This window comes from Fusarium proliferatum (genome assembly GCF_900067095.1).
Source record: "Fusarium proliferatum ET1 genome assembly, contig: FPRO_scaffold003, whole genome shotgun sequence".
NCBI classification, from domain to species: Eukaryota; Fungi; Ascomycota; class Sordariomycetes; order Hypocreales; family Nectriaceae; genus Fusarium; species Fusarium proliferatum.
The window spans coordinates 1,103,299-1,123,338 of record NW_022194792.1 but is presented as its reverse complement, the minus strand read 5'-3'; the positions used below and the strand labels follow the sequence as shown (position 1 = coordinate 1,123,338).

General features: G+C 48.7%; 9 protein-coding genes and 1 non-coding gene across 10 annotated transcripts; 6 read left to right on the top strand and 4 right to left on the bottom strand.

The window, feature by feature from the left end:
- Window positions 1-1,198: 1,198 nt before the first annotated feature.
- FPRO_06751 (uncharacterized protein) lies at window positions 1,199-3,511 on the top strand (the record flags this gene model as incomplete). The annotated part of the gene is made up of 1 exon (XM_031228301.1): window positions 1,199-3,511. The coding sequence occupies one exon, from the start codon at window positions 1,199-1,201 to the stop codon at window positions 3,509-3,511; it is 2,313 nt and encodes a 770-aa protein (XP_031078651.1).
- Window positions 3,512-4,030: 519 nt separating this feature from the next.
- FPRO_06752 (uncharacterized protein) lies at window positions 4,031-4,528 on the top strand (the record flags this gene model as incomplete). The annotated part of the gene is made up of 1 exon (XM_031228300.1): window positions 4,031-4,528. One exon carries the CDS (start codon window positions 4,031-4,033, stop codon window positions 4,526-4,528), a length of 498 nt encoding a protein of 165 aa, XP_031078650.1.
- A 180-nt stretch (window positions 4,529-4,708) lies between these two features.
- Window positions 4,709-5,670, bottom strand: FPRO_06753 (uncharacterized protein; the record flags this gene model as incomplete). Its single annotated transcript, XM_031228299.1, has 2 exons — window positions 4,709-5,046; window positions 5,109-5,670. 2 exons carry the CDS (start codon window positions 5,668-5,670, stop codon window positions 4,709-4,711), a joined length of 900 nt encoding a protein of 299 aa, XP_031078649.1.
- Window positions 5,671-7,504: 1,834 nt separating this feature from the next.
- On the top strand, window positions 7,505-9,620 carry FPRO_06754 (uncharacterized protein; the record flags this gene model as incomplete). The annotated part of the gene is made up of 4 exons (XM_031228298.1): window positions 7,505-8,294; window positions 8,347-8,575; window positions 8,636-9,454; window positions 9,509-9,620. The coding sequence occupies 4 exons, from the start codon at window positions 7,505-7,507 to the stop codon at window positions 9,618-9,620; spliced, it is 1,950 nt and encodes a 649-aa protein (XP_031078648.1).
- Window positions 9,621-9,752: 132 nt separating this feature from the next.
- Window positions 9,753-11,361, bottom strand: FPRO_06755 (putative 3-polyprenyl-4-hydroxybenzoate decarboxylase and related decarboxylases; the record flags this gene model as incomplete). Its single annotated transcript, XM_031228297.1, has 3 exons — window positions 9,753-10,292; window positions 10,340-10,454; window positions 10,505-11,361. 3 exons carry the CDS (start codon window positions 11,359-11,361, stop codon window positions 9,753-9,755), a joined length of 1,512 nt encoding a protein of 503 aa, XP_031078647.1.
- A 406-nt stretch (window positions 11,362-11,767) lies between these two features.
- FPRO_06756 (putative 3-octaprenyl-4-hydroxybenzoate carboxy-lyase) lies at window positions 11,768-12,358 on the top strand (the record flags this gene model as incomplete). Its single annotated transcript, XM_031228296.1, has 1 exon — window positions 11,768-12,358. The coding sequence occupies one exon, from the start codon at window positions 11,768-11,770 to the stop codon at window positions 12,356-12,358; it is 591 nt and encodes a 196-aa protein (XP_031078646.1).
- A 1,379-nt stretch (window positions 12,359-13,737) lies between these two features.
- FPRO_06757 (uncharacterized protein) lies at window positions 13,738-14,814 on the top strand (the record flags this gene model as incomplete). The annotated part of the gene is made up of 1 exon (XM_031228294.1): window positions 13,738-14,814. The coding sequence occupies one exon, from the start codon at window positions 13,738-13,740 to the stop codon at window positions 14,812-14,814; it is 1,077 nt and encodes a 358-aa protein (XP_031078645.1).
- Window positions 14,815-16,131: 1,317 nt separating this feature from the next.
- rrna14 lies at window positions 16,132-16,247 on the bottom strand. The gene has a single exon (XR_004093474.1). It is a non-coding gene; the product is annotated as a ribosomal RNA (ribosomal RNA).
- Window positions 16,248-16,662: 415 nt separating this feature from the next.
- FPRO_06758 (uncharacterized protein) lies at window positions 16,663-17,286 on the bottom strand (the record flags this gene model as incomplete). Its single annotated transcript, XM_031228293.1, has 1 exon — window positions 16,663-17,286. One exon carries the CDS (start codon window positions 17,284-17,286, stop codon window positions 16,663-16,665), a length of 624 nt encoding a protein of 207 aa, XP_031078644.1.
- Window positions 17,287-18,042: 756 nt separating this feature from the next.
- Window positions 18,043-19,890, top strand: FPRO_06759 (uncharacterized protein; the record flags this gene model as incomplete). The annotated part of the gene is made up of 1 exon (XM_031228292.1): window positions 18,043-19,890. One exon carries the CDS (start codon window positions 18,043-18,045, stop codon window positions 19,888-19,890), a length of 1,848 nt encoding a protein of 615 aa, XP_031078643.1.
- Between the last annotated feature and the right edge of the window lie 150 nt (window positions 19,891-20,040).

Sequence of the window (20,040 nt, the reverse complement as noted above, 5' to 3'; positions counted from 1 at the left end):
CAAAAGCCCCATCTTCACCCTGAAGATCAGAAGCTCTGTCTCATTGACAAAGTTACATCAAGTTGTGACAAGAACTAGAACTTACATTTGCCGCCACCTCTATGAATTGGTGCGACGACAGATGTCTACTGACATGGATGTGGTCGGAGAGCCAATCCTGGCTTCCAAATGTAATTAGACCCTCTTCCTTTCATCACGCTTTACTCTCATGATTTGTTTCACAATGTTCCGAGCCATCCGGTAATTTTGGTACTGCAGGAATGGCAAACTATACCAGAAGATACTATGCCCCGTGGAGCTATGGATATGTGTCAATCAAATTGACTCCATTTCGAACAATCTGGTGATGCTCAAGACTTATACCATCTTGAAAACTAAAGTCTATAATATTCTAATAATAGCAGGCAACAGAACCAGGCCGATTGACCATCGACTTCAAACGGCAGATATCACATGAAATGGTTCCAATGAACCATTTAGACCCCAAACCGAAAACTATTGTTTGTTCTTATAGACCGATAGCGCTGGCATTTATTGCTGTCTCGTTCTCGCATATCGTTGACTTACAGCCCAGAATAATGCCCACAGCGGGGATCTGAGAGTTCTTATGACTGCACACGATAGAGTCCTATTTGGGATGAATCAAATTACCGCGCTCTGCTAAAAAGCAAAAACATTTCGCCCATCTCGAGAGAGATTGTTCTCATGAACGGGTAGGAAATAAATAGGACTCAAAACGACAAAGAGGAATCTTAATCGTCCTGATCCATTCAAACTCTATAACTGACCCTATGTATTGTCTCTAAGTCAAACAGAGTATGTGCTTGGCTGTCGCGTATAGGTTATTTATTGTGCCTGGGGCTAGCTTAGTGCTGCTGTCAGCCTTGCACCACTCATGGTGACGATCTTTCTACTTCGAGTTTAGAGCTTCAGAGAGGGGTAGGGGTCTTTTATACTTTTTTCACTCATGCTGAACTGCCCATAAGCGGAACTTATCCAACCTATTGCACAATGCTAGGACTGATGTTGAAGACAACAAGTTTGAGTCCTACGGCTTGCAACTCGTCCCATAATAAATAAACAGGCAGTAGATTGCCATTCGGAGATACTTGGACCTGTTTTTCTCTCAATATTCATATACGACTACACCTCACCAGATCGATCGTAGCTCCCGCAATTCTACACCTGTTCTTCCAACATGGAACAGTCTCTATGCGATACTTGCGCCAGGATAAATATCGAAGAGCTTGTCTCTAAGCAGGGCTTTGCGCTACATAAGAACCTACTCGACCTCTACAAGTCTGTGAGGACATGCCAGTTGTGTCGTCATGCACTGGGTAGCTTGAAGCCTCTTTTACCACTCAACCTGAGAAGCATACCTTGTCGTCATGCAATGAGGCATCTGAGCTCGGAAAGCTCAAAATCCTCTCTTTCCGAATCGAACCAGAAGCTTCTCGCTACTCAGCAGGCTCGAGCCTTTTATGGACAACATAACCACCCGAAACATGGCTTGACCATCGTGGTTTCGGACTTCGACTCGGAATCTCCTAGCGAGCGCGAACGAAGCATTTCCTGGCTTACAATGAGGACACTTCCTGGAGATCCTGCTCAGCGATCAGGCGCCGAGACCGCTCGACTACTACCAGAAAGCACCTCTAGCTTGACTTCAACTGTTCATGCTTTGGAGTGGCTCAAGGAATGCCTTTTGAGCAAAGATTGCTTTGAAGATTGTAAACACCTTATTGACAATGATCTCCAAGAATGTCTCGCGAAGATGCATGGCAATAGCAAAGAATTGGAATCACTTTTTCTGTCAGAAGGACTCGATGTGTTGCTGCAGAAAAAAGAGGCACGACGGTTGCAATTATGCGAGGACATCCAGTTCTTACACCAGCAAAGGAGCCTCTCGCGAGGCGACGCACTTGTTGTAGAAGAGCGCGCCGCGAGACTTGTTGAGATCATCGATGCAGACCGAGGTACCAAGCTCAAGATATCCCCGGGCTCAATTGGATATTCGTCGTATGCCGCCTTGAGCTACAGATGGGGCGGCCTGGATGCCATCTGGCAAACTACCACCAAGAACCTCGGCATGCGCCTGACAGAGTTCAATATTTCTGAGCTTCCCAAGACGCTGTCAGATACTGTTCAAGTTGTCAGAAATCTTGGCCTGAAATGGGTTTGGATCGACAGTCTCTGCATTGTTCAAGATGACAAGGAAGATTGGGCAAGGGAAGCCATCAAGATGGCTTCCATTTACCAGAACGCCGTCGTCACTATCTCTGCTGACTCCAGCCAAGACGCCAAGGCAGGGTTACACAATGAGAGGTCTTCTTCCATTCTCAATGACAAGGACAGCATGAAGATCTGCAGCAAACTCTCAACCGACGAAGAAAGCTCGATCTTTCTGTTCCCAGATCAGGAGACAAGAATCGATCGCTCGGCTACCAATCTGCGAGATATGGGTGATCTTCTAAGCCACTGCGCGCTCCGTGACAGAGGATGGACCATGCAAGAGCGAATTCTGTCACCGCGCATCATTCACTACGCCGAAGACCAACTCTATTGGGAGTGTTTACACGGGATTCACGAAAGCGAGGACGAGCTTTATTCAATAGGTCGTAATGTGAACATCGCAAAGATAGCGCATCGGATTAAATCTGCGGAGAACGAGGAAGCAAAGAAGAAGGAACTCAAACAGATGCTGCGCTACTGGTATGTCCACCTTATTGGAGGAGACTACTCGCATCGATCTTTGACATTCATCGATGACAAACTCCTTGCCATTAGTGGAATGGCCAAAGCCCTTGACAGAATTCACCCGTCTGGCTACATGGCCGGCCATTGGTGCGAAGACGATGATGAGCTCGTGAAAAGTCTCTGCTGGAAGCGCGGTGGGCCAGGCAAGAAGGCGGCCAACTATCGCGCGCCATCTTGGTCATGGGCCAGTCAAGATTCAGCGATTGATTATGGTAATTTCAACATAGTAGGGACTCTAGGTGACAAGATCGTCGCAGAGCCTGTGGCTATGGAAGGTCAAAGCCCAGATGGCACTCCATTTGGTCGATACGATAACGGGTATCTTCAGATCAAAGCCAGGGTCGGACACGGGAAATTATTCCCAAACTGCGGGCATGATTTCAGCAACTATCAACAGACTGGCGCTTTCGGTGGTCACACTGTCGATCCTCTGAAGGAGAGATGCGCGTTTCTGCTGCTCGATGGTGGAGAAACATCTGATCTAGTCTGGCTAGACGAAAGCCAGGCAACTAAAGAGTCTATCACAGAGTCTATAGACGTTCAGGTCGTCATGCTTTCGGAGGTGGAATCTGAAGGAGAAGGGCCACGTCCTGGAGCTTGCTTGATCTGTACTTTGGACGAGAAGTACTACTTGACGAGGATTGGATTCACAGAGTCTCTGAAGTATTACAAAGAGGGACAGGATAAAGAGTCTCCTCCGGTTTCTGGCCCGCGTCTTTGTGACAAGAAAGCCATTACTTTGACCTTAATCTAGTAGCGTAGGCATCCTGCAGCTTGCAGTCGCAGTGGCGGTGATTCGGCCGAGCTTCGGTCTTCTAATCTTGGCGCTCCGCAGGTGGACTTCCTCACGAAGCAAGAAAGCCTTTGACATTAAATCAGGACGCCACTATAAACCTTTCTAAGACCCTAGTGAGATATACTAAATTCACATAAGTCTTTCCATCACTTATATAAAATGCCTTCAATTTTTTGTTTTATTTTTTGCCTTCCTTTGGCCGTCCCTTCGTTGCCAGTCCGAACATTGTTCGTCCGCTCTAGGAGTCTTTCGGTCGAGACAGGGATTTTGCCAGGATCACCGGCTATTCACAAGTCCTAAGTCCGGCGGCGCCCTGTAGAGTATTTATGTATGGTCATTCGTTAAGGATTTCCATACAATTGGCTTGGCATAAGTACATTGCAAGAACATAGCAGTTGACTACATATACGTCCCTCAAATGCCCTCCTCACCGCACGCGGACTCTTTACTCTTCTAACCCTCATCACTTCCACCGCCATGTCTTCTACAGACGAGCCTATGCCCGTGCTGGATATAGCGACTCTGATTGCGACCGCAACAGCGTACACCGATGTTTTTAGAACACTAGACACGGAAGCCCTGTCACGCATCCTCAGCGACGAGTATAGCCACAGATTTGCGCCAGCGTCGGCCAACCTTCCTGGGTCTATGGATCGCTATGGCTTGATCGCTCGACTGAATCAGGTCGGAGAGGTCATGTCTTCGTTCACTGTCATCATCAAGCAGATGTGGCCCAATCCTTCCCTACGACAGGTCCTCGTATGGGCAGCCTCTGAGACCAATTTTCATAGACAATTGAGGGACAGCGATGATGAAGAAGAATGGACGAAGAGGGGAGAGTACATGTTTCTGATGACCATGAATGAGAGCGGGGAAAAGATTGTCGATGTACTCGAGTTTGTGGACAGTAAAGCTACAGAAGAGATTGTTGATATGGTGGGCAGAGCGCTGAAGAAGTCATCGCCTGGTACTTGAAGGAGGTGGCTGAGAGCTTAAATCGGCCGAGAGAACTTAGAAGGAGACAATGCCCCATGAAGCTTTGTGCAGCATAGAGTGTATCAAAGATTCAAAATACTGGGTATATGTATTCGGCTAGCAATGCTACGTGACTGTGAAATCCAAATCTATGTGAAAAGACAGTTGTCTTGAGTCCAATCATACGCTTTCCTCCTGCGTCAAGGCCAACTCGTCCTTGGCTTTCAGCTTTTGCCGCTCACCGCGTCCCATCTGATATAGTCGAGAGGCTCCGTAGAGCTGGGTTGTGATCCACAATGAGAACACCAGGGGTGTAATGATGCGCCACTCGAGACCCCAGCGATGCCACGACCGGTTGAGGAGATATATCGTAACGGCGACCTCGGTTATAGCCCCTGTAACTTGCCAGACACAGCACGTGTAGGCCATGCGGGACAGCAATAGAGTGTTGTGGCGCTTGATCCGCCACACGATCATCATGAGGAAGATAGGGAGCTCGACGATTACATCGAATGTGCCTAGATAAAAGCATTGTCAGCATATTTCGACTCGCGAGACTACAGAACCTTGATTGACTAACCCCAGACCATGCACATGTAGAACTCCAGTGTAGCTTCGCGATGCTTGTCGTGATCGGCAAAAAGACTCAACGCTGTCTGTGTGATGACAAGTAGTCCAGTATGGTGCGCAATGCTGAGAGGGCTAGCGAACTTGGTGCGAAAGCATATTTCGAAGATGTAATATGAACTGTAGACTTCGGAAAGAACAAGCAGACTGTCTCCGATCGTGACAGAGCTGCCTTTGGTAAATGGTGTAGAGAATTTGGCGTCGCCGATGAGGAAGTACATCATAGGATAGCATCCACTGCAGAGAACGCAAAAAAGAATGATGCAGCCGACGTGGAAGTAGACAAAAGACCGCCGTCGCCTTTCGTCCTTTGTTCGTTCGAATGTTTGGCAGATGTCTTTGTAAACAGCTGGTAGGATCCATCGCTCGAGGCAGTTGGTAAGGAGAACAATGCAGATGATGCTGGTAGCAAGTATTAAGGAGCCGTATGGTAAAAGGTGTGAAAGAGGGTTGTTTTCGATGGTTTGGATCTTGGGGACGAATACCCGATGGGCATGATGAGCTGAATCAGACATTATAGCGAGTGGAGAATACAAACGAAAGCAATTAATTAAGCAAAAAGTGTACAAGAGAAATGAATTGTCAAACTGCGGAGAAGAGGCCATGATTCTGTATTTATCCTCGCATCATTCATTTGTGCCTCACTGACGCAAAGTCGCCTACTAAAAAGGAAAGCTGCGTTGCCCACGCGGCTCAAGCCGACCAACGGAGTAAGGAGCAAACAAGCCCAATACGAGCAAGCCAGCGCTTCTCAGGCGAGGCAAAGCAGTCAATACTCAACACCCTGGGATTGGTTCTATCGTAGACGCCTCCATACGAAAAATGCCGAAATCCTTCTAGTCGCGGGCCTAGAAGCGCGTCTGGTCTCGTCAGTGGCCAACTCGTAAGATTCGGTCCGGGGTAGCTGAGGCGGAGCAGCACAGATTGCTCCACTTGGGCAAGCCGTGTTGCCGTGGGCAGATTACGCGGCTGCGGTTCCTCGGCAAGATGCGAGAATTAATTTGGTGCCTTGTTGCTTATACGTAAATAATAATGAATGGCGAGAAGGGGGGGTCTGTGCTTGAATACTAGACATCTCGTGAGAAAAGGGTCTTGTTCGGGATTGACAAGCCGATCAGGGGTTCGTGTTAGGCCAGGGCGTTTTTGAGTTTGTATCAGAAGGGATTTACACATGCGTTTGGGGATAACACGGCAGCATGTAAATGAGAGATGTTATATTTGGGAACAGAATCTGACATGAGCAGCACTCACACTCTGACTCTCGTATGCTGACATTCACGACTTTCTCTCTCCCCTCGGGCACTTCAGAATCGGGAATGGGTTCAAGTGCCATGCTTATAGACTCAGCCATCTGTAAGTACGCTTCGACCAATCTTTGGGCTTCTATAAGTTTAGTACAAACGGCTAAGGTGGCCTACAAGTCTTGGCTCTGAGCTTCTCTAAAAGCCAAGTCCAACATAATTGGGTCATCTGGGCTACCCCTAGAGCCTTAGATGATTGCATGCATGTTGAACCCTGCATGTGCTTTGAGCAGATGACGTGGCTTGATTTTCGCGAGAAACACAGTGAAAGGGGTCTAGCTTCAGAACTCTTTGGTTGTGCCGTAGCCCGTTGACGAAATGGCGTACTTTGGGTTGAAGGTGCCAGCCCTTACTTGTCTGGGAACGGACTCTACGACGAGGGAGTAAGACGGCCCCACTTTCGGCGCTGAGCTTCCGATGCAACGGCCCAGTTGCGGCATCACGGCATTGTTATAACCGGAATCTTCCTCCAGAATGTGTTTTCAGTAGGATCTGCCTCGCATGAATGAATCTTCTTTAGGTTTCCCTAGTGTCTACTTCGTACTTATAATCGATTAAGGGGGGAAATAAAACCGAAGGCCATTTTTCAAACGACAAAAAGACGTGAACAAATTTGGTGTAACTCAAGCTTCTAAGCTAGTCAGTTATTTTTGACACGCTTACAAGATGTCTAGCGCCCTGGAGCCGATATCCGTTAACTTGAACCTTGATCTCGTATCCCGGTATTAAACAGCTGCGAGGCAGTCAGAAGATGTAGTGGTGAGAATACATATACAATTCTCTTATGGCCCAGCATGGATTTCTCTGGCTGAAAGTCCCACGATTTTGTGATGCTTCAGTTGTTGATGAAAATCACCAACAGAATGATTAGGTGGCAGAGTTTGGTGCCTGAGGTTATAGAACTAGCGCGATGGATATCTCGAACTACAGATGAAGCGAATCTTGCTTCCATCATCTGGACGGACTCTCGAATTGATAAAGAGTCACCTCGAATATAGCTGAATTACTTTCCTATATATGCAATTGCTCCCAAACAAGTCATTCTGCGATGAACGACTCCCCGAAACAAACTCCGAATATCCCGAGATACCCGAACGCGCCGAGAACGGAGGCTGCAGCAACTCAGCCGCCAGATTTGAAGAGCATACTGCGCGTGCGGCAACTTGCGCGTGTCAGGAAAGCATGTCTGCCTTGTCGAGAGAGAAAAGTGCGCTGTAATCATCAGCAGCCCTGCCAAACATGCATCAAGCGCGGCCACTCCGACCTCTGCTTCTACGACCAACCTCGGGCGTCATCAAGTCCAACTCCGCAACCTCACCAACCAGAACTACAGGCTGTCACGGACTCGAGCCATGGTCCCAACAATGCAACGCAACCTAGGCGCCCGGTCAGTCGCGATGGCAGTGTATCCAACGCAAGTCCGTCCTTGCTAGGCGACAACTCCATTATCTCGGTTGCACGGCCAGATACTACCCAAACTCATGCCAGCAATGAGCGTCGCACCGCATTTGAAACCGGAATTCTTCCTCTTCTTGGTATGGATGGCGCTTCCAATGGTGGACGTGGCACCCCTGCAGGTCGCTCAGAAACAACCTTTGCTGTTGACCAAGACATGATTTCTCTGTTTGGCTTCTATCGGGATCGAGTTCACTCTTTTCAGTTCGTCATTGATGATCTCACTGAGATCGAGAAGCTCATATGTTCTATCTTGAGTCACGAAGTTCAAGCACAGCAGATCGACAACCATAGCCTTTGTCTTCTTCATGCTATAATGGCGGCTGGGGCGCAGTTCTCGGATTTACCCACTGCTATACGACTATCCAAGTCCAGCCAAAACTGTAAGCAGCAGTTCTCCTCACTCGGTCGCTTACAGGCAACTTACCACCTTAGTGCAATCCGCTCTCAAGTATCTGGGCTCCTTTGATCTTTTGTGGAATCCTTCCAAGAGACTGATCCAAGCATTGCTCATCCTTGGTCATGTTTTGCAAAATAACATGAATCCTCGTGCAGCTTGGATCCTAGGTGGCACTACGGTTCGAGTTGCGCTATCTATTGGCCTCCATCAACCTATTAATCACTGTGCCCTACGTCTCTCGCCTGCAGAAGCGCAACAGTTAAGGTGAGTCTCTCAGCAGAATACCGTTTGTCTTGGCAGTACTGACGTATCCCGGATTCATAGGCTCGCGATTGTTTGGCAAGACGCACTTCTCTCATTGGCATTTGATAGACCTCCAGCTTCTCATGAGATGGACCTAGAGCCAGACCTCCCAGCTCTCGTATCCTTGGATCCATCTAGCCAGCCTCTTGACTACCGACAGGCTATGAACTGGCTATGTCATCTGAGCTTCAGACACCTTCCAAGACTTCCCCAGACAGAACCAGTCTGGAACTATAGCCGGCTCTTTCATGACTTTGACTTTTACGAGTCTTCTCTAGCTCCCCATCTGCAGGATTTGCAGCGATCTACCTCGATCCAGGAGCTACAAGAGCATTATAGCCTGATCGTCCACCGCTACTTTCTCCTCTCCACCCTCTGCCGCCCTGTACTGTCCTCGCAGAACAAAGGAAAATTTAGTGAAGAAGAATGTTCAACGATCTTGAACCGCTTTCAAGGTGCTTTGAAACGAAGTGTCCGTGCTTTCATCAAGCTACGCTCTATCTCGAATCTTGCAACTCGTTCATGGGCCTTCGTTCACAACGGTCTTGCCTCGGCACTCTTGTTGAGCTTTATCCGACAAGGCTCTGACGCTCAAGATCAAGACTCCCAAGAGATACTAGCTGAGCTAGTAAAAACGTTAACAGAGCGCAGCGACGATGTTGGACAGTTCTCTGCAGCGCACAAGAAAGCTCTTAGGGCGATTAAAGCTCTACAACGATCGTCAGCGGATGAAATCAGATGCCAAAGTGAGAATTCATCACAAGAGCATCACCCAATAGCAGTTTCTTTGGAAAGCATGCCTGTTCTACCAGAGCATTTTGGCAACACTCAGGAACAAAGGTTTGTGTTACAGCGCTCCCCACTGTTCAAAAGTACTGATATTCCTCCTTGCAGCATGGTTAGCTTGGATGATTGGCTTCGAGATTTTGACTTTGATGCGTTTTCTCCCCTTGAATCATACAATTTCATCATGTCGGACCAGGTGCCACAAGATTTTGGTCTCTAGGCCCCTACCTGTACAACAAAGTCCGATGCCCTAGAGGATGTACTAAGCTTATCGCAAATGTTCTAATAAAACACTATTTTGTAATGGCATCTATAAATATTCTGGTAATCTCTTTGCTAGGATGGCCCCAAATTACTTCGCGCTGTTGAAGCCCAAGGCTTGCCATCGGTTGCAAACCCTGTCTTTGATCTCCTCCGGAAACGAGTTTTCAAAGTCCGCTGCTTCCCAGTTCTTCCCGGTGGCATATTCGACTGGCAACAAGCAGTCGGAGACAACCTTGCCACCACGATTAGGCGCTCCGTTACCATGCGACATGTATGGAATGAGTGGAAAGCCGGCAACGTCTTCAAAGACGTACTCGTCCATTCCGGGGCGGCAGCGAGTACAGAAAGCCCAGATCACATCCTTGAAATCATACACGTTGATGTCATCACCGACGATCACCAAGCGATGGATCGTATAGCCGACCTTGTGATTGAAGATGATGTCTCCGATTTCACGGCAGAACTTCTCGGGCGTGGTCTTCATCTCCCGTAGCTTCTGAGTGTCGACCTGTAATGCAACCCATGTAACTTGAGACTCGAAAGGTGAGAAAGCTTCCTTGATAGGGAAACCTTTCGACTTCAGAAGAAAGCCGATCTCTGCGGCAGCAAGAGGACCTATCATTGTATGCTACTGAAGTCAGTCACAGTCTTGGAGTAAAACAAGCTAATGCTTACAGTCTCATCAGTCAACCTTCCGCAATTGGAGACGGGCAGAATTGCATCTTTACGGTGCGTGATGAGATCTACCGTATACTTTGGCCAAGGGTGAGTATCGCCGGGGAACACGTATCTAGGGTGACTGTCAGCACTGGAAGAAAATAGACAGCGTTGTAGACATACCCATGCATCTCTCCAAAAGGCCCCTCAGGTACAGTATCTGTGATAGAGCATGTTCCTTCAAAGACTATTTCCGAGTTGGCGGGTACATAGAGTCCATTGGTCTCGCACTTAACGACGTCAAGGGATGATCCGACGAGTGAACCAATGTACTCAGCTTCAGACAATCCTGCAGGGAGGGGCATGCTCGATGCCATGATGGCAGCAGGAGGGACTCCAAAGGCCAAAGCCCAAGGCATATCGCGGCCTTCCTTCTTCCACATCTCGTGAATCTGGTAGAGGTGTTGCGGCTTGATCACCAATCCGGCAAGGTGGTTTCGGTCGTAGACCATTGCCCGAGCAATAGACCAGTTTGTCCATTTTCCATCTGGGGATTGTACAATGTGCATTCCATAAGTTTGGACGTATTTTCCACCATCTGATCGATGAAGCAGTGGTGCTGGGAGCTTAGTGAGGTCGAACTGGTCTGGCGTCAAGATGTGCTCCTTGCAAGGACCAGTCTCAACAACAGTAGGGGGAATAGGAGGTGTTGTTTTGGCAGCGATCATCTTATCCAAGATAACCTTCATCGATGAGTCTGTAGGAAGTCCGAGATGTCTGGCAAGTCTGCCGTAAAGCTGCTTGGGATCGGATCGAAGGGAGTTCGGTGCACCCAATATTCTCCAAAGGCCATTCTCATCTTGTCCCTTGAGCTTGTTGAACAAAGGAGCCTTGTCATTAGTCTCAACAACCTTTCGAATAATTGCACCAACTTCAAGATGAGGGTCGCATTCTTCTGTGATCGAGACAAGGTCGCCGTCGGCTTCGAGAGCCTCAACGTAACTGCGGAAGTCCATATGGGGAAGAGATTTAGAAGCCATGATGGTAACTATTGCTGATTTTGGACTGGTTTCAATGGCATAACTGATGGGCTTCAGTAATTCTTATATCTTTATAGAACTCATACTATTAACTCTGTTCATCATATGACGCATGGTCGTCCGAGGCCCCGAGTCCACCGAGTCCACATCTGCCGAGCCGCAATGTCCGGGAATGTGGGCCCCGAAGGCACCGAGGACTCCCGAACTGAGCCTCAATGCTACCAAACTGACGGGTCTGATATGACAAGAGCTTCGTTTAAGAAGAGTCGCATGTCCCATCTGTTACTTGTGAGCACCATAACTATTATATCGCTTTTGGAAACCGGGAGTAGTCTTCAATCTATCGGTTACGCGCCAACTTATCTTCACACTTTAACATTACAACTCAGCTCTTTCAGTGATCAACATGGGAGAGGCACCAAGAAAGAAGATCATCGTAGCCCTGACTGGCGCGACAGGAGCTGCCATTGGCATTCACGTTCTCTCAACACTTCGAAGACTGAATGTTGAAACTCATCTCATCATCAGTAAATGGGCAGCCGAGACCATAAAATACGAAACAGACTACACGCCAGCTTCAGTGAGAGCACTAGCAGATCACGTCTACAACCCAAATGACTTAGCCGCACCAGTTGCAAGCGGGTCTTGTCATGTTGATGGCATGATCGTTGTCCCCTGCTCGGTAAAAACGCTAGCTGCCATCAACGCCGGCATTTGCGATGATCTTATCACCCGTGCAGCAGATGTCTGCCTCAAAGAACGAAGAAGACTAGTGTTGTCATTGAGAGAAACGCCGCTGAGTGAGATACACTTGCGGAACATGATGGAGGTGACAAGAGCCGGTGCGATTATTGCACCTCCTGTTGTCGGATTCTACACGAGACCAAGCTCAGTGGATGACATATTGAATCAGATGGTTGGTCGGTTATTGGACTTGTTTGGCCTGGAAGCTGGGAACTTTGAGAGGTGGGAGGGGATGACGAATGGGAAGTCTTAAGTGCACGCTTTGTCGGTTTTTATGAGTTTCTCACTCGGATAGACTGAGGGCTCGGGGCGCCTAGAATAGGCGATTTGGAAAATTGGGACAAGATATGAGTTTTCGTCAAGGTGAATGGTAAATCTTGTACCAGAGACAGGCCGTTACCACCGAATGAACACACGGGAGATAAGCAAGTGAAAAGCACTGGTATGATCTGCGCGTCAACCAACTTTAGGCGTTCAACCTCGACGCGCACCTCGCGTTGCAGTTTTTGCAGCACAGGTAATTGAGTTTGCAGAAATTTAATAAGTCAACGTTATAAAACTCCTGTAGAGTGTAGCCACAGAATCTGACATACCTAGGCCAGTTTCTATCCCTCTGCTCCAAATGTGCGATAACAAATATACGAGAATGTCTTTTACTGATCCTTTTCCTACTCCTGGTGTAAATTTGCACAAACGTTTCATCATATCACGCGTAAACCTTTAAATTATCGTAGAAGAAAGAAAACCAAAAGGAGATTAAATTATATCAACAGATGCAGCTGTAACAAAGTCTATTTATATCAGTTTCCCATGAGATTTACGTATTCAGGCTTTATCTAGATTCTGCAGGGTAACCCAGAGATTGAAGCACAGTCTATGCAGTCGAGAACACTGTACCTACACTGTGTCTCGCGTAACAACTAAATAGCCGAACGCACAGACCATATTTCTTGAATCATTGAGCTTCCTCACTCCAAACAGTGGCAGCTTTAATCATTCTGATGCTGCCTTTCTCCCGGCAGTTCTTCTTTTGAACAGCGACCAAAATATCCATATCTTCAGATGTTCTTTCTCCCGCCGAACTTTTTCTACTTTTTCTTTTTCTTTGAGCATCGAAACGAGCTTGAATCATTACTGGTTCTATGGTCATGTGACGGCCCCACAATTTCGTCAACGCCATTCGTATTCACGCTCTGGCCAAAGGCAGCATCATCGCCATCCTCACCCGACCGAAGGTACAACCACCTATCAAGAGAAGCGCTCCAACTTGTTCTTGCAGCGTGCTGGAGATCAAGTGGGCTCGCTGATCGAGATTTTGCTCCTCGCCCGACCCTCCTCGCGCCCCAACAATAGGCACGTTCAGAGACCCGGTGAACCGTCACTGCAGACCGTTATAAAATTCCGACTTGTACCCATCGAACGTGCGCGGTGCGCCCTTCGTTGGAACAACCGGGGACTGTAGAAGAGACTTGGATTGGACTCGCAGCGTTGCTGGAGCTCAAGCACGGTCTTGCAGCATTGCTGGAGACCACAGGTTGCCTGTTGACGGAGCCGGTCATCTCTGCTCGTGTCTCGTTGTTGACGGCGTCAAGGTACGTCTGATGCTCGCTGTGCTACTGATGGATTCTAGGAATGTCTTCTTCCACCTCGCCATGTCTTGACGTCGATGAGACCGCGCCCGCCGTTATTGGGTGGGAACACGATGGCGCAACCCACTGTTTCTCGAAGCCTGATCCAAAGATCGACAGCATCATGCTACGAATTCACCTGAGCGGATTGTGCGCAAATATCGAGCTGCGCTTTCCGATGAACTTGAAAGGAGTCGAGGGCATCTCAAATGTTGCCATCTCCATCGATCCCTCTTCCATCACATCGTTCGACTTCGCTTTTGCTTCAACGGCACCGGGAGCGGTACAAGAGAAGTTCAAGTGTCCTGTTGCATGCCTGAAGTTCCAAACAAACAAGAACGTTCGGCTCTTTGTTCCCACCGCTGCCAAAGAGCCGTTGGCCCCTAGCCGAACACAGTCAGGCAAGGTCTTGGATGCTCTTCGCATGCTCTCTGCCGCAACCTCATTCAGTATTTACGTCGATGCTACAAAGTTTTCCAAAGCCGAGCTTCAGTCCATCAGCGACGCCGTGAAACAAACTCGCTTTGCGCCTTCCCACGACAAGCATCCTTCTGCAAGCACTGGGACCAAGGTCATCGATCTCTCCCCGGAAGACGACGCACCGCCGGCCTATGACGAGACCGGGTCTCCACCACCAGCTCCCCCAATCAATGAGAGAAAGCGCCGCCGCATTAGCAGCCCGGACGAGGCACGAGATGAACTTGCTCAAATTTGGGCCGAGCTCAAGGCGCGGAGTGAAAGGGATCGACTCGTTCACCAGGAACTCTCTGCCTTGAGACAAGAGAACAGCAACCTTAGAACAGATCTCGGTCAGCTACGACAGCAAGTCACGAGTTTTCGCGAGGATTTTAGCTCCCTGCAGCGTGATGTCGAACAGCTCCAAGGCCAGGACAAACACAGCGCTGATGTCCTGGAAGGCTACGATACGCGCCTGGTCGAGCTACGAGACGATCTAGAGGATCTGGATGCCAAGGTGGATTCCATCCAGGAGCACAGAGACGAAAATGGAGTAGCGCAGTCATTCCTCGACAAAGTTCGCAGTGATGTGTACGACGATATCGTTACACGTCTTACAAGTTGAACGGGTCGAGTTATCGACTGTTGGCCAACAAACAACCGTACTCAGCATTCATTTCCTGATGTTTCGTACGCGACGCCGCTGCCGCCCAAAGTCATGCCAGCATCCCCTCATGGACTGTCTGTGTGGCGCTGGCCAAAGAAGGATTCATCGACGGATCTTCAGTCACCGCTGCTGTTATGAGCACGGTGATGGCATCTTCCTCACCCTCGATGTTTCTGTCTCCGACTGCGAAAACCGCTGGGCGCCATGGCAGGGCTTGACTTGGCTGAATGCATCTATGCCACTCTGTTGTGATACTGGTAATGGCGCGTCTGGTCTGGAGGGCTCGCTTGAACCACACATGGACCTCACAATGTATGTCTTGACTTGCACCACAATAGATATTAACACATTCTGACTAATTTTTTACAGAGTGATCATCCTTTACACGCCAACGAACCCAACCCAAACCCGCGCTTCCTCACGGCCTCGCCAGAGTCGACGCACAAACAGGCCGTAGCCTACATCCACAAGTCTCGGTCCCAATACCAGCGACGAACAACCTCGTCGCAATACATATTCTCGAGTCCGACATGACGACCGCAAGAGGTGGCTTGAAGGCATCGTCATGGGCGACACCATCTTGCCAAGCGGTTCCTTCGAGCATTACACGAACGATGCCGTGGCTGCCCAACTTGATGTCCCAATACAATCTATTAGCGTTGCACCTTGTCTTTTTGTTACAGAAAATCTTTTCGTATGGATACCCGTGAATGTTTGTATATAGTCTCAATTACAAGAACCGCAGCTACCCACTTTCTGAGCAATTTCCGTCCTCCTTACCTACCCTGACTCCTTTTGGTCAGCTGCTACCCATTTCTGTTCACGCCTACAAATCATCCCGCGGCGAATATCGCGCCCTATCAAAACCTACCCCTACTGAAGACCAGACGTTTCGGAAGGGATCAAGTGCGCAGGTTCTAGTGGACAAAAGCTACATTCTCCGACCAACGCTTGGATCGCAGGATTTTTGGTCGGCACCTTCTCGAGTGTTCCGTGTCGTTGGCTTCACCATTGACCAAGTATAGGCCAGGAGGCCCATTATCGACAGTGATGCCTCAGGTCGTTCATTCACCTCACCGCCCCCTTCTTCGTAGCCGAAAGCAAACTTGCTACATCTACGACCTTTGCGCCTCCGCTTGTCTAGCTACATCGACTTGCGATGCATGCGCGACGTGCCCGATCAGTAAGGGGTTCGGTCGTCCATTTCCCTCCCAACCATGCCTACAAACACAATGGCAAGGACAAAAAAAAAAGGGTACAGCTACAACAGGCAAAAACATACAACAGCGGGGATTCGCTGGTCGTCACCGACCCAACTACTAATCCGCCCCTTACCAGCTTATCTATGGGAGAGCGGACGGGATCCCGAGTTCTCTGGTAGGTATGGTCGTATGTGGTTGAGGTTGGTGTTCTTTTGGTTCATATCTACGGACTGGAAGTCGAGGATAAAGACGTAGGCTTGCCTGTGCCCGTGGACCTAAAAAGCGAAACTTGGCTAAGCTCCCCCGAGGCTGTCAGCACACATTGTCTGTCTAGTCGTAGTAGCGCACAAGCACGCTCGACTTGGACTGATTGCTCGCGAACCTTTGTTGCACCAAGATGGAACATGTAGTAGATCAAGTCGACCCCGTGTTTCTAACTCCAATTCTATGAAGACTATCGCTAGCTTCGTAACAAACTCTTTCAGCGCCTTACTCCTCCAAAATATGCGGCTTGAGCCTTTGGATCGTCCGAAGCAGGACATCGTGGCTTGATCCCAATCGCCCAAAGAAAAATTCTTCTAAAGTCCTTGTGATACCCCCCTTATTAATCATCGCATTCATAACAGCCCGCCAGATCGAAGAAATAAGAGCCGAGGTAGAAGGAAGGTGGATTCACCTGGGCCTGGGTGCCCGAGTACAGGTCGCAGCTTGTGCCATACGAGGCGAAGGACTTGCAACGACAGTCACTGGCACAGGCGTCGGCGCAAGCCGCCTGGTTAGTTACTGTGGGTGAACCGATATGCCAAGACTCGTCGATCTGCCATGTTGCGACTTGGAATGGAATCGTACAAGCGCCGCTCTTTCCGATGACATGGGTGCAAGCGACTGTGCATCCAGCCTCCGTTGTCGTCGTTGCCGCTGCTGTGGTAGTTTCAGCCGATGTTGTCGACTCAAAGACAGTGGTCGACAGCTCCTCTGTGATCGATAGGGCTGTAGTAGTCGATAGAGCCTCGGTGGTATCGGCGTCGGCAGTCGAGAGTGTCTCAGTGCTGGACGAAACACCCGCTGTAGTCTGTGTCTCAGTTGATGATAGTCCTTCTATCGTCGTGAATGCACTCGAGAACGAGATGATAGATGATGGTGCCAGCGATGGCTTGCAGGGCCCGGCATAAACACCAGCCACAGCCAACGCTGCAACAATCAACGCGTTTAAAGATCGGGGAGCCATAGTGACTAAGAATGACGTGAATGAATCAGAGTGACATGCTGCCAAACCGGCACTTTTTGTATTCCAGCCAGGGGCTGTTTTCTTTGACAGCCGGTAATTTCCTCAGCTCGGAGCCCGACTCGAATGAGGCTAGTGTTCTGCACCTGAATACTGCTAAAAGGCCAAGATACGAACATTGGCTCCAATAGTGTCTTCTAGCTCAGGTTTAGACGTTGTGTTTAACAGCCTAAGATAACGGCTAACCCGCGACAGTCAAACGCTAACAGCAGCCAGCCGAACCAAATTATCGGTAATGTTTGCGGTAGAACAGAATACAAATCTGATTGTTGTAAGAGTGAACGTAAACAGGACTAGACTTACGACACTTTTTGAAAGGTGAGAAAGTTAAAGAGTGCTCGTGAGGTCTTCAGAAACATCAATCAATTAGTCTCATAAATATCTTCAGTCACCAAAACCACGGAAAACATAAATGGGATTGAAAATTATTGTTATGCAGCGCAATAACTTCCGTATTCCAAAGATCCCGTTGTACGGGTATTTGACCACAAACGTGGATGCAACTTGATGGGCTGCTTACTGGGAACTGCCGTGACCAGCCAATCATCATGATATATCTGGTTGCCAATGCGTCACTGTGTAACTAATTGCCTTGTTTGTTGAAGATATGCAGCTTGCAAACCCCTCATCTCACCTTGACTTTTCCCACTTGCTTTTGCTGTCTCCAGAAACTTGACACCACAAACTCATATACGCAGCATGGAAGGCGAACAGCTTCTTGAAAACCTATGGCGTGAGCCTACAGAAGAGAAGCTGAAGTGCTTGCAATGTCAGAAGTTGTTCAAAGGGAGCCCTCTTATTCGTACATTTCGCATTGAGCAGGCAGGCTCGCGTCGCCTAGGTTCAAGCGCTGTTGTGTCTACGCCCCGAGGCGATATCATACTCTTCGACCGACATATGGACTGTGTAGTCAGCTCAAAGATCCTCTTCTCAGCAGTCTCCCATGTCTGGGATCCCAACATCTCAAAGGCACAGCAGCAACAAGAAACAGTACCAGAGGCGCCAGAAGCAGCCCGTCGTGTTCTAGATATCTCGGCTAGAGTTTACAACGGAATCGAAAGACCTGGGTACGAGGCCAGAGAGCTTTGGTTAGACTACATAAGCGTCCCTCAATGGTCTGATGCTCTGAGGAGTAATATCCTTCCCATCATGGATAAGCTCTTTAGCACAGCCGAGACAACTGTCCTGTACTTCGATGATGTGAGTGCGAATGTAGTTCACGAGCTCTACAAGGACAAGCGGACTCCAGAACGTCTCAGCTCAGTCATATCAGTCTGCAACTCCAAGTACTTCAAACGCGTCTGGACTGCCATGGAGTTCATCAGAAGTGAGCGAGTCAGAATGATGATCAGCAACTATACGTACTTCCCCGACCTTGATGACCCTGCATTCCTCGGCCAGATCTTCAAGGCCTGGAAGGACGAGGTTCGCCAACATGAGAAGGTGCATGTTCTTGAAAGAAAGGTCCAGATGGGTAAGAATCAAGTCCCATGGAGTCTCGGTACACTGAGACAGGCAAAGTTACTGAAGAGGATGAACTTTGCCATGGCAACTGCTTTGCTCTGCAAGAGAGGGTGTAGAGACCGAATGGACTTCCTCCATGCATTGAGAGGAATAGTTCGTGCAAGGGCCTTTAAACCAAACAGTTCTGATTTTAAGACGGAGTACTATCGAATCGCGTGGGAATGCCTCAAAGTGGGAGACTACTCTGCGCTGTTGATAACCCCTTTTATGGGAGCTATCGAAAGACGAGGTCCTGGCCACTGGTCCGAATTTGGCTACAGTGACGTTTTCACTTGGCAGTTGGGACAAGAAGTGCATCCGCCAACACTGGGTAAATACACAAAGTTTAACGATTCGGAGCAACGTGTTACTCTTCATGTGGAAGACATTGGAACAGTTTCGATAGTCGGCAGACCAGAGCGCGGTTCGATGATACAAGCCTTCTCGTCTGCCGCAAAGCTAGCTTTGGAGATTGATGGACCAGATATCAAAGATTTTATTACAGCCCTGGGAAGAACTCATACAGGGAGTGCATCAACCACCATGGAAATCCTGGAAGAGAAGAACGAAGTGGACCGTCTGCAGGGAGTTTTGAACAGACTCTACAACAGCCCAGAAGTTCCCTCCTGGCCATTGGATGGCAAAGATAACATCAAATGGCTCGCAGACTTGCTTTCATTCTCCAAACTCAGACCCGGCGATGATCAAACTGTGCTGGGAGACAATGCAGCCAGATTCGGGACTATTCACTGCAGACCGTATGATTACACTGTTGGTATCACTTGTACAGGGTGTAATAGGATGTTTGCACACAAGGTTGGGAGTTTCGTCTTACCAACAGAGCTACGAAACGCGAGAGCTTATCGTATCCCTGGACTCAAGTATTTATGCTCCGAGAAGGACGGTTTAGCAATTTTGATTCAGGGGGATAGGATCGTTGGAAGAATGATATGGGCTACACCCGCTTGCTCATGTAGGAAGACAGAGGCGGTAACCCTGAGGATGCCAGAGTTTTTCTTGCCGAGCGCATTTTCGATCAACTAGTCGTATGAATGAAAGGCCAACCGGGAAAATGAGCGGATAGCGTGGGAAAAGGTATTCTAAGATTAGTATCTAACGTACAAATTTATGACTAGGCTTAGTATATGTTTTGATATATGGTCTAGAACGATTTAAGTAAGATACCACAAACTC